The sequence below is a fragment of the Archocentrus centrarchus genome, chromosome 22, assembly GCF_007364275.1.
Source record: "Archocentrus centrarchus isolate MPI-CPG fArcCen1 chromosome 22, fArcCen1, whole genome shotgun sequence".
NCBI classification, from domain to species: Eukaryota; Metazoa; Chordata; class Actinopteri; order Cichliformes; family Cichlidae; genus Archocentrus; species Archocentrus centrarchus.
Window position 1 is genome coordinate 26,323,470 of NC_044367.1, and position 17,566 is coordinate 26,341,035.

At 43.6% G+C, this 17,566-nt stretch overlaps 1 protein-coding gene across 4 annotated transcripts in view; it reads left to right on the forward strand.

The window, feature by feature from the left end:
* The window catches only part of kiaa1109 (KIAA1109 ortholog), a 76,287-nt gene that overhangs the window by 15,482 nt on the left and 43,239 nt on the right, over positions 1–17,566 (forward strand). For 2 of the 4 annotated variants that reach the window (XM_030718455.1, XM_030718454.1), the window contains exons 16-41: positions 382–479; positions 704–888; positions 2,891–2,997; positions 3,104–3,336; positions 3,526–3,744; positions 4,016–4,153; positions 5,279–5,455; positions 5,745–5,873; positions 6,424–6,543; positions 6,653–6,981; positions 7,583–7,833; positions 8,143–8,386; positions 8,543–9,034; positions 10,132–10,405; positions 10,501–10,638; positions 10,774–10,844; positions 11,119–11,292; positions 11,850–11,970; positions 12,140–12,289; positions 12,858–12,985; positions 13,286–13,488; positions 13,684–13,884; positions 14,006–14,217; positions 16,406–16,557; positions 16,946–17,096; positions 17,233–17,385. In XM_030718455.1, coding sequence (XP_030574315.1) covers positions 382–479; positions 704–888; positions 2,891–2,997; positions 3,104–3,336; positions 3,526–3,744; positions 4,016–4,153; positions 5,279–5,455; positions 5,745–5,873; positions 6,424–6,543; positions 6,653–6,981; positions 7,583–7,833; positions 8,143–8,386; positions 8,543–9,034; positions 10,132–10,405; positions 10,501–10,638; positions 10,774–10,844; positions 11,119–11,292; positions 11,850–11,970; positions 12,140–12,289; positions 12,858–12,985; positions 13,286–13,488; positions 13,684–13,884; positions 14,006–14,217; positions 16,406–16,557; positions 16,946–17,096; positions 17,233–17,385 — 4,850 coding nt within the window. Of the gene's footprint in view, positions 1–381; positions 480–703; positions 889–2,890; positions 2,998–3,103; positions 3,337–3,525; positions 3,745–4,015; positions 4,154–5,278; positions 5,456–5,744; positions 5,874–6,423; positions 6,544–6,652; positions 6,982–7,582; positions 7,834–8,142; positions 8,387–8,542; positions 9,035–10,131; positions 10,406–10,500; positions 10,639–10,773; positions 10,845–11,118; positions 11,293–11,849; positions 11,971–12,139; positions 12,290–12,857; positions 12,986–13,285; positions 13,489–13,659; positions 13,885–14,005; positions 14,218–16,405; positions 16,558–16,945; positions 17,097–17,232; positions 17,386–17,566 lie in introns of all 4 variants that reach the window. The other 2 variants (XM_030718453.1, XM_030718452.1) reach the window with 1 other exon arrangement.

The following is a 17,566-nucleotide window of genomic DNA, read 5'->3' on the forward strand; positions in this document are numbered from 1 at the left end:
ATCTGTCTGAAGGGTTCTTAATATTTCCTGCAAATGGCTGCAACAATGTGCTGATTCAGTGAGGACATCATTTTAAAATAAGTAATGTGTGTGAATTTACACTGACTAAAGATTTAAGAGCCTTTGTAATAATGGGAGTGATGTAGTATTGCAATGTGTCAAATCAACCTACTGTTTATGTACATGTTGAGCAAAAGTGTACGAAAAACATCCAGATAGAGCTACGAAGCCAGTCGATACTTTAATACGTCTTTAACACTGCCAGCTAATGTCCAAGGCACTTTAGCTCTATTAAGTCATGATATATCTTACAGTATATGCATGCTCTACTTAATCCTAGAGGACGGCAGACTAATCAATTATATTATCGATCTTATATAGTGTACCTGGCAGCCTGCGGCGAGACGCTCAATATAGACTTCACTTTGCCTTTCAATGAGTTTGTTCCAACCACCTGCCATACCCGCTTCAGCTTAAAGGTGAGTGAATCAGTTTATAGTTTATTCCAAAAATAAAAATCCAATAAAAATGTCTTTTAAAAAAAAAAAAAAAAAATTGTAGTTCCAAAGTATTCTTCTGTTTAGAAAATACTTCAGCAGTATTTTATCGATACAGATGTATTTGCTATGTGCTCGCAACTCCTTTGGCACCATTTATGAATGTGTGTGGGTACGTGGACGTTCACATCCTTCGTCCTCCTCAGGCGGAAGATACAGACATGCGACTTTCCCTGCCAGAGTGCCATCCGAGTCGCTGCCCCCTGCTCACCCTGGCCAAAGACTACCAGAATGTGAAGCTGCCCCCAGACATGTTCATGCCGGGGGAGAATCAAGGAGCTCCCCCTCCGAAACCCGCTAAGTCGTGCTGGAGGAACATCACCCGTGCAGAGTGAGCTAAATCCAGCAATTATTTCTCTGTAGTTCTGGGGGGGGGGGGGGGTTAGTGCGTTAGCAAAGAACGTGATGACTCACCACCGTAACACTGACTCACATCTCTTACTTGTGAGGTAGAAACACAGTAGGTGGTAATTTCAAGTAAGAGTAGCACCAACCTTCATTTTTTATGCTTTGGTCTGATCAGTTGTTGCTAGTTCTGTTGGTTTGATGTAACATGAAGTAGACATTTTTAATGGGGCTAGTTTCTGCTCAGAAAAGGGTCCTTTTTAAATGCTTGGGTATGTCTTATTTGAGATGAAAGTATAATTGTGTGCAATTTAAGTTATAAAGTAGTAAATACAGACATTCAAAATGAAAAAATAAGCCACTGTTGCAGCCATATCTTATTATTTTGTGAGGGATGTGAACAGCAATTGTAAAAATGTGGATAGCTTACAGATATCACATCTTGCAAACCTTCCTTTTTTAACCCCCCCCAAGGGTGTTTCTATTCTTGATTTAAGAAATGTCAGCCACTCTTAGTTGCATATCGCTGAGTTCTGAGATATTTTAGGGTGTCTTGCATGCACATGTTTAAGAGCTGCACATCAAATTTTCAGTGATGCTCACATCAGGGTACTGTGAGGGCTGTTCACTTTGTTTTTTGCTTTTTTTTAGGGGGATTTTTGAGTTCTCCTTTCTTTCCATTCAGGGTATCTCTTTTTTTTTCACTGCATGAATAAGATTTGAATCCAGATATGGTGGAATCCATTCTTCCTTTTACTGTTCAGTGTTTGCTGTGACACAGCTTCAAAGTAGAATTTACACCCTCATTTTTAACAAGGTGGCAAAGTATTCTTCTCATCAGCTGTTAGCCTTTTGTCTCCACACGTAGCTTTGTTGAAATACAGTACCTCCACAAGCTGTGGGCGGTGACCGAAAGAAAAAGATTACGGACAGAAGCGAGCTTCCTCCAAAAGGTGTCTGGGCACTTGCTTAGAGATAGGGTGAGGAGCTCAATCATTCGGAAAGGGCTCATAGCAGAGCAGCTACTCCTTCACATCAGAAGAAGCCAGCTGAGGTGCTTCAGGCGTCTGATTAGGGTGCCTCCTAGGTGAGTAATTTCGATCGTGCCGAAACACCTCCCCAGGATACGCTAGAGAGATCATGTCTTTTCGGCTTTCTTGGGAGCTCCTCAGTGTCCCACGAGAAGAGCTGGAGCTAGAGAAGGTGGTTGGGGAGAGGGAGGTCTGGGCGCATCTGGTTAGACTGCTGCCCCTACAAGGATGAATGGATAAATGGATGGATATGTAGCAACTTTTAAGTTAGGTAACATCAGCCAACGTTGCCTTTCTGTCCAGCAGAGGGACAGTTTGTTTGGTCTTCCAGGAGAATTTATGAAACTCAGCTGACAAATTCTATAATGGTGATGCCTGATATACCTTACAGGTGTTAACACTGGTTTAATGAGTTCTCCTAACCATGTTACAATAAGAGCATTTTATAATCCTGCAGGGCACGCATGTATTTATTTTCCACCCTTAAGACTCAGCAGGCTATATAATTTGCTCATGGATGCTTAGAGCTTTTTGAGGATAATGATGACAAACCAGGAATTGAACCGAGGATTTTTTTTTTTTTTGCTTGTTACACAAATGTGTAAACCACCAGGTCAATGGGAGTTTAAAGAGATCCTAAAGATCCTTTGCTGCTCGGGCAGCACATGCCTTGTGCACTCGGTACATGATAACCAACATCCAGATCATTTATTATACATGGCCCACAGGCGCAGCACTGTGAGACACCCACTAACCCCCTGGGAGGTTACGATCGAATACTTTCTGGGCCGGCGCGCTGTGTGCTGCAGAGAAATCAGGCGTGACCTATTTGCTGCCTCTGCTCTGTCCTCGGATGAATGGGTCATGAGGCAAACAATAACGTGTAAAATCCATCTGAAATGGTGATAAAGCATTATGACTGTGCCCTGAGTGTCCATGTTTTTGTCCTTACGTCAGAGCTGGTTGGGTGGATTGCTGGAGTGTTCCCAACTTCTTGCTCATCATTGACTACACCTGGCACCCCATTTATCCTCAGAAGGCTGATGAGCAGCTCAAACAGTCATGTAAGCTAACTGCTCAGTTCAGTTCTTTCAAATCTGTCATCGTGTTTTAACTTGATGTTTATGTACTGTTGTTTTTTTTTTTACCTCGGTGGGATTATTTCCCCAGTGTCTGAGATGGAGGAATCTATGCTGTCAGCTTTGCGGCCCCCGGAGCACACCTCAGTGTCCCACAGTGTCCCGCCCCGCTTCACTTCAACGACTGCTTCAGCTTCCCACAGTCGGGCAGCCACCGACCCCTCCGAGCTGCCCCCTGACAGACTTCATGTGGAGATGGAAATGTCACCAGATTCTCAAATAATTCTCTACGGGCCTTTGCTCCGAGCTCTGATCTCCATCAAGGTATTGAAATTCTTTAGTCAGCCAGTAATAATAATAATAATAATGAATTTTTTATACTGTGCTCAGCTGTTATTGCTTACTGTCTAATCATTGAACCAATTTAATGATACACACTTGATAAGCATAAGAGGAGTGAAATCATTGACAATTCTTACAGTTTTCTAATCTCCCTCTTATTTGTTCTCACAGGAGAACTATTTTGGGGAGGATGACATGTACACTGACTTCGAGGAAGCCGTGTCGAGCCCCGTGTTGTCCACTTCTACTTCTTCAGGCCTCGGCTGGTCTCCACTGGGAATGGAGGACAGCGAACACAAGGAAACCTCAGACATCCATCCCCTTGACCTGCGGCCCTGGGACATCACCGTGCTCATTAACCTCTACAAAGTTCATGGCCGGCTGCCAGTGGTAAGGCTGATGGCTGCCAGTAGTTGAGAATGAGGGAGAGGGACATGAAGCAGTAACTCATACTATTTAAGTATAGTAATAGATTACAAAATACTGTTTTATCTTGTAAAGCAAAAAATAAAAAATGCAAATTTGTGCTATATAGACAGATTATATACATTATTTATTTATTTATTTTTAATATACTTTTTTTTGTCAGCTATTTTCCGTCAGTGTGTGTCTGTGCTGATGCGTGACTCCATGTGTTGCTTACTTTCTCGGGGGCTTACAGCATTGCAGCAGCGAGGGTCCCGAAGCTCCATCCGGATTCTTGGAGCGGCTGTGTTTTGAGATGAAAAAGGGCTACAAGGAGACGAAGCTTCAGCTGCTCCTGTCCCCCATTCATATCTTCATCAGTGATAACTACCAGGTATTATACACTACTGCACGTCTGCCTGCTGCCGGCTCCTGTAATTTAGTATTAAATGTTTTTAAAAATATATTAACTAATGAAAGCATTCGATCAGAGTTGGGTCAGAATACTCTAAGATGTTTTTAGTCATGTCTCTGCGTTTTTCCAGCACACAATGCTGCTATTTCTCCCCCCTCTATGCATTTAGATGACGCAAGGCACCTGCGTCTTAGGGCTAAGCTATTTTTGGAGCAGGCCAGACTCCCAAGCCACACTCCCAATCACAAGGCTATACAAGCAGGAGCACACTTTACCGTGCTAATGCAGCTCTGAGTGATTTAGCCAGCTGTAATGAGTAATCTGACTTGGTGGTTTTGAACAACATCTTAGAGACACAAAAATGCCCAACGCTCGGGTCCAGCTGGAGTCCCGTACATGAATATTTTTTAATACGTCCACATGAGCACTGTTTTGAAAAATATCTCTACATGAAGAGTGAAGAGCGTGCCGAAGCAGCAGGTGGTGATATAACCCCTATAGAAATGCTGGCTAATCAGAAGCCTGGGGGGACAGTAACACAGCGCACAGCCTGACGTCAGAAAAGGAGAGGTGCGCTCATTTCATCTTAACTTTCATTTGTATTAAAACGTCTTAAAACCTTGCTTTCATGATATTGTTCAAAACTATTAGATTGTATTACACAGACTATGTCTTTACATTTTGAGTCAATATTAAATACACAAACAATGACCTTTTATTCTTCACCTGAAAGGGTGATTCAGTCCTCTGAAAGCCATAAAGCCTGCAGTAGATGCTGCCTAATGTGAAGCATGCTTGCAACAGCCACATGTTTGCATAAGCAGCTGCATATTGTGTAACCGCACAGAATTTCTAATCTTTAGCTGTGAGTTAGATCCTATTTGCTGCTGAGTTAATAACTTTCTCTAATCCCTGACAGAGAATGCGTAGTCTTCATCTCCCTCCCTTGGCTAGATAATAAGCACTTTTTAAATCTGGAATCTGGAAAATCTGGAGACTTATTAAAGAACATTGTCACAGGTTTCATGTTAGGAAAACAAGCATTGTGTCATTTCAATTTGTTAGTTTTTTTTTTTTAAAGTGCGAATCCTCTTTTTGTTACAGCGTCCCACAGCTGATGGGGTGCTGAGGGACGGCCACCTGAGTCTGTCTGGCCTACAGATGAGGGCCCATGCCATGTTCTCCGCTCAGGGCCTTCCTCTGGGCAGTGACACACTGGAGTATGCCTGGCTTATTGATATGCAGGCTGGGGGGCTCACCGGCAGGGTCACTGTTCCACAGGTGTGTGTGGGTCTGTTTTTTATTAGCTGGAAGTAAAAAGAGAGGGTTGAATTATGGAATGGTGTTAAGCTTGTTTGTTTGAACATCAGTATCGTCCTAATGAAACCAGCTCAGCAACAATTCTGCATTTGCCAATTTTTAAGAGATTATTTTAAAGCTTATTGGGGTGGCGTGTTTGAATGTGCTGTGTTTTTAAGGTTTTTCTCATGTTTTGTGCAACTGCACAGTGACTGTATTAATTTTTTTCTGTGCCTTTTTAAAGTGACTGTTTGTCTCGGTGATTATTTAGGTGGCCAGCATGATTGAGTGGGCCAAGACTTTCCTTTTCCACGTGTTCTCCCGAGAGTTCCAGCTAGAACAACCCAAGCCCTCTGTGATCTGCCAGCATGGTGTTGATCGTCGCATCTGCAATGCCAAGGTGCAGACAGACACTATACAATGCTTCTCCGCTGTAGCTGTCAAGCTCCAGTTTGAACTAGTTAACAGCTGTGTGTCTGAATCTCTTACTGGAAGCAGCTAAATTAGATCATTATGGCTGAAGGCTGTTTTCTGTGAGATTTGAATGCTGATAAGAGCTGTCCTTTGTAAAATGAAATGTTCAAGTGAGACCAGAAAATAAACGGAGGCCGCTCTGAACCGTTCTCTAATGATGCATGACTCAGAAAGTGCAGTTTTTCACACAGAAAAACAGAATTTGAGGGGGGAAAAAAAGGTCTAACTTGGAACAGCTGTACATAGATAACACCATGATGTAGAAAATGATGTTCAGAAAAACAGACTGTCTTGCCTGTATTCGAACACTAACAAGGTTATTTTTAAAAACTGCCTAAAAGCCCTCATTAGCGTCCAAGCCACTGTGTCTACAGGGTATGCAGCAGTATGTAAAGCGCAGTCTAAACTTAAACACGAGCTTGGCTTCTTAGTAACTGTTCCAAAGTTTCTGCTGCTAAATGCTGATTGTCTTTCAGCTGAGCTGCCTACCCGGTCACTGTCGCACATCTGAGGAACTGAAGTACACCATGACACGGCTGGCCATGGATGGAGTTGACCTCTTCATTGTGGAGCATGGCTGTGCTGCCAGTATCAAGGTAATTAGCATAAAAAAGTTCTGAACTGTCAGTTTATAAATAAAATGTTTGGTTTTTTTGGGTATTTGTAAGGACCTTGTTTTCTTTCTTTCTCCACCCCCACCTCCAGACGGGCATTATTCGTGTAGCCAACTGTAACCTGCACAACCAGGCAGTGGGCGAGGGCATCAGCGCCGTGGTGCAGGATGTAAACATCCGACAGTACATTGAACAGCAGCACACCGAGGCGACCAGGCTGCCGCCGGCCGGACAAGGTCAAGGTCCGGGTCAGCCGTTGGGTCTCGGTCAGCCACCTTTGCTGCGACGTTCTGTCTGGCTGGAGGCGGGTTCAGTCAACCTGAACCTCATCACAGCAGATATCGCCCTGGCTGCTGACCACCCAGCCAAATGTGAAGTCCAGAGGCATTTTCTGGAACTACATGATGCTCAGACTAAAAGGTAGAAAAAAACAAGTGGTAATCTATTTTAGTTTCCAAGCATCTATCACCAAAAAAAAAAAAATTTTTTTTTTCTTTTTTCCCCCCCTCAACTTTCCAGCAGTGCGGTCACTAGCAGCCATGAAATGAATCATGGGAGAGCAGTAATAATCGCACCAGTTTAGGGAAGTGTAAAAGCTGAAAAAGAGTAGAACTGACTCACAGCGTCTATCACACTCCTCTAGAATGGGTCACTGATGCAGTCATGAACATAAATCAAATACATTTACATGTAGTTCATTCTATTTTTGTCATTTACAGTGATCTGACAAATTAAACATGATGTCAAATGAACGTAATCAGAAAATGTTAAGGAACCAGTGTCAGCAGATGCTTTCTGTCTTGTAATTCAGCATGTTGCTTCTTATTACTGTAGGTAAATATTGAATGTACATTTTATTTTGTTGCTGTAAAAAAAATGGATTTACAGCAACAAAAAAGCATTAGTTTTTTTTTCTAGCTAAGATCCCAAATCCTCTCTTTTTCTAGTTCACTGCATTTGTCTTATGTTACTTTTTCATTCCCTTTTATTCACTCCTTACGTCCCCTCCATTTTCCCTCAGACTCTGGTTCCTGTGGCCAGAGGAGGCCGCCATTCGGAACAAGCGAAGCAGGAACCGCTGCGGCTGCCTCGGCGGCTGCAGGTTCTTTGGGGGTACCAACATGGGCCTGGACTTCTTCAAGCTCGAAGAGCTGACCCCCTCCTCCTCGTCTGCGTTCTCTTCATCCAGCACTGAGTCGGACATGTGTTATGGCCAGTCTTTGCTACAGCCTGGGGAGTGGATCATTACAAAGGAAACACCCAAAGTGGATGGTATGGATTTGCTAAGATTGATTCTTTATTTTCTGCCACCTTTAATAAGAGCGACTCTTCTTTGGCGTCACTAGAGGGGTTTCTTGTGCATCCTGGGAAAAATAAAGAAAAAACGCAATCTGTAATGTTTTAATTAATTTATAAATGAAAAAGAACCTCTCTGAATATACAAGGCCCTGCAGTAAGAGTGGGTGTCCTTGTTTCTTTTTTTGACTGAGAATGTGTTAGGTATATGATGACGCCTTGAGCTTTTTTTCTTTTCATCCCTACTTTAACTACCCGATTAAACTGTGACCATTTCTGATTTAGGAGGGAAGGTCGCAGGACTGAAAACAGACACACACTCTCCTTGCCTGCCTCCTGAGGTGCCTGAGAGGCATGGTCAGCAACACCTCAGTCTCCAGGTGCCCCAACGATCCCACAGCTCTGCCTCTTCCTCTGAAGAAAACAGCTCTTCCAGTGCTGCCTTGCCCTTGCTGGCAGGGGAGAGAGATTCCCCCTCACCAAGTACAGAGGAACGCATGTTCCCCATGAATGGCAAAAGCCCTGCTGAGTGAGTACCAAATAACACATTTATGTAATTTACTGTGCCCCCAAAATTCTGAACTCTGCTTCTAGTTACTCATTGATTTATTGGATATAAGATTTAATGTCTATACATATCTTGTTGCAACTTCTGAATGTTACATTTTTCCCGGTTTCTTTGCAGCACCTTAGGGGAAGTCCCGGAAGTGTCACCAGTGTCTCCCAACAGCTCCCAGGACCGCTCCTCAGTGCGCTCACCTCTCTGCTCTCCTCTCAAGCGTCAGTCCTCTGTGCACTCCGGTCGGCTGGGCAGCACCAAGAGCCTGTCGGCGGCTGTTTTCACAGATAAGCCACCGCCAGTGCTGTCGGGAGGCGTGCAGTTCAGCAGCGAGGTTTCCCGCAGCGACGAGAACGTCTTGGATTCTCCCCGTCAGCGTAGAAGCTACGGTTCCTTTCCCTTCACGCCGTCAGCAGACTCGAACACCTTCCATCAGTACCGGTCTGCCGACTCCAGCATGTCAGTTGCCGACAGCGAGGCCTACTTCTCCGCCGCTGAGGACTTCGAGCCGATCAGCAGTGCTGATGAGGGACCGGGGACTTACCCAGGGCGCAAGAAGAAGAGGAGGCAGCAAATGCAGCAGCCTCAGCAGCCACCGTATCACATGGAGAACTACAGGTCAGATGAGACGATAACATACTTTAGAAAATGGAGCGTGGAATATTCTCCAAATGGCGACTGGGTCCCAGGGAAACTTGCAAAAGTTCCCAAAGTTAAAGAGTTTGAAAAATTTGAGAGGATGGTCAGATCAAGTAGAAGGTTAAGCATGGGGATTAAGGTGATGGTAGACTGAAGACAGCTCGCAGTAACATCAAAGAGTCTCTTAGTTCTCCTCTCTAAGAGCAGAGGAATTAATGACCTGTGTAGCAAAGTTCTGACCTTGCTGTAGTTCTTTCAAAGTTCTACCCCATTTAAATAATATTAATGAGCAATTGTAAGGATTTTTTTGATTTATATTGTATGTGTTAAGATTCAGATTACATTTAAATACAGCAATAGAATGAGTGGTTTCACTTTAAGTTTGATGGTAGCTGGAGTTCGAAGCAAACTCAGACCTTTTGAAAACGAGCAGCGAGGCGATCTTCAGTCTTTACGATTTGTAAAATGTTCTGATTGGACAATATGCAAGAATACATGAACTGTGTTATGTAATTTTTATGTTTAATCCCAAACTAGTTATGAATGTAACTGCGTAGAGCAGCTTTCCCTGAAGCTAAATATGTTGCAGCTTTATTTTATTACTCTGATTCGATCATGCATGCATGTCTGGGTGTCATGTAGAGGGATTGAACAAATGAGATGTTTGATTCGCGGGCAGCCACTTACCGCTGGTATGTTTCACAAATTGGATTTCACTCTCGTTCTGAAACCACCTCGTCATTTCTATGCTGCCATAAATTGCTCTTGCATTGATTTCAGCATGCTTTTTGATTGATACAGCCTCCACAGCAACACAAATAATCAATTCGCTCTCGTGAAAAGTTTCAGCAGACGCAATCGTGGAAACAAAAAAGCACGAGGCTGAATTCAAGAGAAAAAAGTACACAGACGCACATTATCGTCAATTTGGTTCACAGATAAGCATTCAAAATATTTTTGATTTCAAATGCAGTGAAAGGCTGTTTTCCACTAAAACAGGTACCCTTAGATTGGCATTATTAGAACCCCGAGAAATTAATTTGATGCCTTTTTATTGATGTCGTCTTCTCCCTCAGCCGAAGCTCCATCTACCACAGTGTTGAGGGTCCCCTCACCTATGTTCTCAATGGGGAGCTGATCACTGAACCACGTCCTCTGCCGCTGCCCCCGACACTACCTCCGCTGCCGCCCCAACCCCTGCCCAGCCACACATCTCAGGCCTCCTTTGTCTCAGCCCTGGCCATGGAGGAGGAGAGCTCGGTGGAGGCAGAAAAGATGGCGGAGCCAGGCCCGGTAACGCGACAGCCTCATGTCATGGCGTGTTACCAGAACTACCTGGCCCACTATCAGGTAAATCCTTTGGCATTACACTCCTAAATTTGTTTATGTGAAGCCTGAAATAATGATTTGTTTAATGTCCCTCCATTTAACTTCACCTCGACTAGGTCTCAAATTGGTCTGTCAAGCAGCCCACCAATAAAAGAACCTCCAAGTCTTCTCTGCATCGCCCCCTGGATCTGGACACGCCTACCAGTGAAGAGAGCTCCGGCTCTTTTGACCAGCTCTCAGTCCCCAGCTTTAAGGTCTTTAACTTTAACTCAACAGCAATAATCTACATGCAGTGAGATTACTGACTCAGTCCACATGTAATACTTCCTCTGCTATTAATGCGCTTTGTCCGTCAGTTTAAGAATGGGCTCGTTTCTTTCACGTTACAGGTGATAAAGCAGGGCCTCTCAGCCAGCTCGCTGTTAGACAGAGGAGTTCAGCTGATGGGTGAGAACAACAGGTATTTCAGCTGCATTTTTTTATTTTAACTTCCTGATAACACATTCTCATAAGAATGCTTTTTTTTTTTTCATGAAACACTCAAGAGCACAATAACCTGTAATTATGAAGTTGCTGTATTGTCGCTCAGCCTGATGAGTTTGGTTGTTTTTCTTTTTGTCAGCCGGTAATGTGTCAGCCACCAGCTCTAATTATACACGAGTTACAGCCCTTTGAGGTTGCAGCCTCTTCTATGTTTGATTCTAGCCTATGAATGTCTCATCATATTTTCACAGTACACCTTATACCCCCCTGGATAAGAGGGCCATGGAGAACACAGATGAAGACACAACGACAGATGACTGGTCTCTGGAGCAGCCCCTCGCTCAGACCAGAACCACTGCCATTGTGGAAGTGAAGGGGGCCATCAACGTGGTGCTTACGCCTCTCGTGGCCGAATCCCTGGACAGGTAGCGACGAGGCTCATCAGACAGAGTCGGCTGGCTGGGAACACTTCTGTTGTCAGGCTGCCTAATTAGCCACATCGCTTTAGAAAATAGGCTTTTAATACTTGTTTGAAAAACCAGATTATAAAGATAACCTCAAGACTGCCAAAAAAAGCCTCTTTCTCACACTGCACTTTCTTAGTGTACGATTATTTTTAGCCTAAGGCTAAGATTTGACCTTAAGCCAGTTTAATCCCTCTGCACACTGAAACTTGGATCTGAAATTCTGCTGACAGAGCTTTGGACTCTGGTCCTTTTCTTGATTGTCTAACAGTGTGAATCTTTAGTTTGCCAGAGGCCAGCAGCACTGGGTTGGCAGTATTCTAAAAGACATTAATCTCTTGACTTGTGCAGTTTGGAGTAATGACCCAGTAAATCAGGTTAAAGAAGATTTTTTTTCTTTTTTTAAATTGAGAATCTTTTCTGATGTCATTACAGTTTGTTGCATATAGACTCGTATCAACTCATTCTGTGAAACTTTAAGTTTTCTAATAGCTGTTTGTGTATTTGGTTTGCGTCAGGTACATCGAGTCCATGGTCCACTTTGCCAGTATTCGACACCCAGCAGCAATTCTGGATGATCTGCATGGGAAAGTCCTCAATGAAGCCTATCAGATCAGCAAGTCTACGGTCACCGAGTCTGTAAGTACAGCAAATCACAGAGCAGACCAACAACCGTTAACAAACGAATGTTTCTCATCCAAATTTTGGGAGATTGAACAAAATCTCCTTCTTAGTTTAAAAGTGAGTTGAAGCAGGGCTTATTGCCTGTTGACTTTTGTCTCTCCGTTTTGGGCCTGCATCCACACAGAGCCAAACAGGCAAGCAGGAGCATAAGCTGTCCAAGACAGAGGGCACGACCCCTGGCTCCCTCAACATCTCCCACGGCCAGACAGACCTGTCCGTCAAACCAGATAATGTGAAAATCAAGGGCCTCCAAGCCAACGTGTCCATCCCCAAGGTGAGACCTGTGACCCAGAATAATGAGAGGCTAATGGCTTTCCTAAAAAATATGCTGTAACCACAAGGGGGGTTTGGGGGAGCAAGCATAGAATCGTGAGCATGGTTGTAGATCCCTTTACATTGAAATGATGAATATGTAATGGGCTCTGATTTAGTGCAGAATAATAGCAGTAAGTCCTCTTATTAAACGGTTTGTTTGTTTTATAAGCCCTTTTTAAATGATATTAGCATTTTTTTATTCCTCTGAATGGAAGCTGTAAGATTACCTAAAGCTGACTACGATCATGTTTTCCTTGTTTTCTGTCACGTGTGCTGTTAAACTGGTCGATGGCTTCTTGATATAATTATTTTGGGTGGGCCAAAACAACCTTCAGCTTGGGTAAAAGCTTGCTCTAACTTTATGCATCCTTGTGGGAGGATAATTGGTCTCTCTAAATATGTTATAGTAGACATGAGTGTTTATGTCCACATAATCTGATTTCTGAAGGTTTTATTTTTTTTCTTCACACAGCAGTTTACGTCACGTTGGATTTGTGTCTCTTTGCTTTGTTGTGTTTTGTGTGCAGGTGAACCTTTGCCTCCTGCAGGCCTCTGTAGAGGAAGGGTCACCATCTTCCTCCAGTAAGTGTGTCACACACGTGTCTCTGGTGGCGCTGTGCTTCGACAGGATTGCCACCCAGTTCAGGATGAACAGGTAATGCCTCCAGCGCTTGTCATGACGTTGTATGTGTTTGTGTGCTTCCAGTGACTAAGCTTCTTGGAGTGTATGTGCCCAGGGCAAATATCCCTGTTTGACATGCTCTGCTGTGGTTGTTGGAATTCATTTTTTAAAGAGGATGAGTTCAGTAGGATTTAGGAGTTTTAGCCTAATTTAAATTGTTATTCTTTGATTGATTGAAAACAAAATTTCAGCTCCAGAAGGGGTGCAGATTATGAAATCAATCAAATGTACTTTGTAAAGGTATCTAACATGATTTTATTCTGCTGCTTTCAGGGGTATTGTAGAGGAGACTCCCAACACCACAGAACATGGCCGGCCCTCCGTCATGCTGGAGAAGTACGCTTCAGCCACTAAGATGCAGCCTCAGTCTTCGGGCTCTTTGCGCTCCAACGCCGGCATCGAGAAAGGCAAAGAGATTGCTGCGAGGCTCAATATCCACCGAATCCACAGCCAGCTCCGAGGCCTGGACTCCACAGGTTGGCTCTGCAGAATGATAGTTTTGTTTGAACATCAGACACCGACTCTTTGTTAATGTGCTTTATGTGACAGTGTGGAAAAAAAAATTGCTGTTACTTGACCTACACTTTCAAGACCCGTTGGGTTTTTGTACATTTTGTACTTAAAGGGTATGTGGCGTTTTCTAACAGTTGTTGCTCCTTCATCATCTGTAGACATCGGCACATGTGCTATCACAGCAATCCCTTTTGAGAAGTCCAAAGTTCTTTTCGGCCTGGAGGAAATGGAGGAGTTTTCACTGGTGGATGAAACTGATGCCCAGGCGACAGCAGGCGACCTGGGCCGTTCTACCGCATTGCTGGAGAAATGGGGCTGGATCATGTTTGAATGTGGCATTGAGAACCTCACGGTCAAAGGTAAACAATCCAGACTCCTTTAATCATATATCACGCCTAAGTTTAGGTCTGGAAATATTAACACTCTTATTAAGATGAGGGCTGTTGTGTACTGATTTATGAATGTTACTTTGTTTCGCAGGGGGCCGTCAGTCAGGAGCCATTCTTTACAATGCGTTTGGTGTGATGGGGCGCTCGGACACTGGGGGGAAGACGGGCATGTCTAAGTCCAACGGTTCAACCGGCTCTCAGACAGGAAGTGGTTATAGCACCGACGTGTCTGATGACAACCTCCCGCATGATGCTGTCAGTCCAGCCTCTGATGTTAATGAGCACTCAGACTCAGACGACCAGGTGAGACGCCACAAAGACTTCTCTACTGTGAACGTAACTTAAACCTTACACACTGCTGTATTTGATTGACTTACGCCTTACATGACAGTGAGATTATGGGCCACTGCATATTAAACAGTGGTACCAAAGTGGTTCTAGTGATAAATAGTTTAACAGGAGGTTGAACCAAAATCATAAAGTGTAACAGTAATAGATGTGTAGGGGAATAAAACATGGTTGAGGGGACAGCCCCACTGAAAAGACGAGGTTGCCGAAGGAAAAAAATCTTACATCACGGCAGAAGCGAGAATAACAAAAGACAACAACACATTCATCTTGCTTGAGTAGGCAGGCAGAATTTTCACAGCCGACAGGTGTTTCCAGATGTGATGCTTAAACTTTTCTGCAGAAGCATGAAATAACAGCCCAAGGACCGAAAAGCGAGTGAAGCAGGCGAAAGATGCATCACTCTGACTTCCCTTCAGAATCAAAAGATGTTTTGCAGTGCCATCGGCTCCGATCTGGCAAAAAAATTAAAAAAAAAACCCAGTAGGACCCTGTTATACCCTTCTTTATGGAAGACTCGCAGCAACAAACAAATGCTGAAAAACATTTGCATCTGCAGTTTGTCTCCCACACACTCGATGAAGATGAGCGTTTGCAAGCAATAGTGAAGCATCATGCAGTTTCCTCACGGGGGCTTCATTTTTGAAAATGGATTTCAGTCAGAATTTGTTAATTTAATGCTGTGACTCACAGTCAGGTTAGTGTCCAATGCCACGCACCTCACAGGAGAAGTGTCACCACTATCAGATCATCCTGCAGCACAACAGTGAGCCTGAACATGAGCAACTAATAAGGAGCAAAGAGTTCTGCAACAAGCTAACAGGGTCCTAAATTTAATTCAAGTGCAAAAGCTCTGCTGCGCTTATTTCAAACTGACCGCTTTCTTTTAATGTCATTATTTGATTCACATTTTTTTTGCTCACATAAAAGGTTAAACGCTAAGATTAAAGGTACATTAATTTTTTTAGGTTATTTAATAGAAAAAAAGAATGTTGTACTCATAAATATACACTGATTAGTGTGCAGCTACATCTTCCATCTTCCAAATTAATGCATTTTCATAAACTTAATCCATTTAAAATACATAGGAACAGCCACTGGTTTGTGGAAACCACCCTCCATCTTGAATATTGTGGCTGAGATGGACGTTGCCGTTCCACCTAACTGCATTTTATTTATGTGGTTAGTGATCGGTCACATACACAGTACGCCAAAGGCGGAGGTGAAGAGAACTCGTAGGCATTCACCTGCTGTGGAGGGACATTTTAATTTGTTTCTGCACCTTCAGACTCAAGATAGGAGTCATGTGAGAAGGGGTCCCCTTCACCAAAAATGCAAAGGAAAGAAACGGCACGAGTGCCATCTGGATAAAAGGTCATCATCTTCCTCCTCACCTCAAGCCTCATCTCCTGAACTGAAATCGGGCTCTAAACATGCGTATTTATTCCTGATATTGTTTCAGTTCCTCATTGTCAGCAGATCAGACATGTGACCCTCCCGTCTCTGGACAGCTGACAATGAGCTGGCTAAACGACAACAACAGCTGGTTATAAGTTAACATTATGCCAGAAAGTGTCCAACAATGTAAGATCCACTTCAAAGAAAGTTTCACTAATGCCGGCTAACAGCAGCACTTACTGACAGAAAAGTTCAGCTCGCCTCAGTGTCATCGGACAGACGTGAGCTTCACTGACTCACTGACTCGTATCGGACTCCTTTCACAAAGTTTTAAAGCTTCCTCCAGAGTAAATAGATGCGGACACCAGCTGAGGTAAACAGTGGAGGTAAATGGCAGCCAGAGTTGTTTGTCCTACAGCGGCCACGGCAGCTAGGATTACGCACTGGAACTGGGAGGGGAAAGAGAACAGAATGCAGTTGACTGCAATTTGCAGTCTACTGATATCCAGCAGTGAGATTTTACACAGAGTAACTTTAAGGTTCAGATACATATATTTAAAAAAAACAAAACAACTAAAAAACACTTTTATTTCTTACTCACGAAAAATAAAAAAAATGCAATAACCTTAAATGTAGTTCATTGAATCTGAAGAACAATCTATGATGGCAAGTGCAGCTCCACACAAAGGAGAGCCATAAATCTGTTGAATATATCCTGTTAAAGCCCGTGCACTCTGCCCTGCAGGATGAAGGCGTTGAATCAGACGACCTGAAGAAAGACCTCCCTCTCATGCCCCCACCACCCGACTCCAGCAGCATGAAACTGACCATTAGAGAGATCTGGTTCAGTTTTGCTGCTCCCACCAATGTGCGCTCTGCGTCACAGACCATCTCCAGGTAGGGCAAGCTGTCACATAATTACAGTAACTGTTGGCTTTGCATTGAAATGATACAAAGAGATGACCTCACAGTTTGAGTTAACAAAAAAAAAGGTCAGCCACTCTTCATCATCGTCTGTCTGAAGCACACTACGCTGATTAATCATTCTCTTAGTTTAGAGTTGAGTTTTGAATTTTCACATTATTCAGTCTGGTGTCTGCACTAGAAAATAAAGCAACAGAGCAATTATTAAACACTTGCAGTTGCAGACATTATATTAATTTAAATGCCATGGCTTTTAACCTATTAACTTTGCAGAAGTGTGATTTATATTTCAGTTATAATGAGCAATAGTTATTAAGGTGATTCATTACTGTCTGACTTTATTGCGCGCGTGGGTTCGCAGGCAGTTGAATCTCCTCAGCACAGCCACGCCTGCCATTGGCGCCTGGTTGGTTCCCATCGACCAGCTGAAATCATCACTTCGGAAACTGGACATGGAGGGCACTCTGCGCGTTTGTGCAGTCATGGGCTGCATCATGACTGAGGCTCTCGAGGTTAGGAGTACATACGTAAACACGTGATCGCACATGAGGAGCCAGTGGGCACTCTGGGTTGAATCGTTACTTTAAAAATGATTTTTGTGTAGCATGTGGTTTTGACTTGCCTGCACATTTTGTCATTCCCCAAAAGAAAAAGAGCATCCACATCCCGATCAGGAGCAAGTACAACCGCGTGACCAAACGAGCCCGGTACCTCCACGAGAATCCCTCTTGTATGCTTTGTAACATCTTGCACCGCTACCTGCAACAGGCCGACTACTCTGTCATTGAGGAAGCCACCATGGTTAGTGCGAGCCTTTCATTCTCTTCTTTCGCACTCCTTCAGGTCCACAACATGATCATGTGTACTTAGTTGGCTAATAAAATTAAGAGATCTCAGAAACCTCTCTTCTCTTGGCTCTCCTGCATTATTTAAATTAATCTGTTATCACTGTGAAGCAGTGGCACTAATCCAGTTCTTTCCT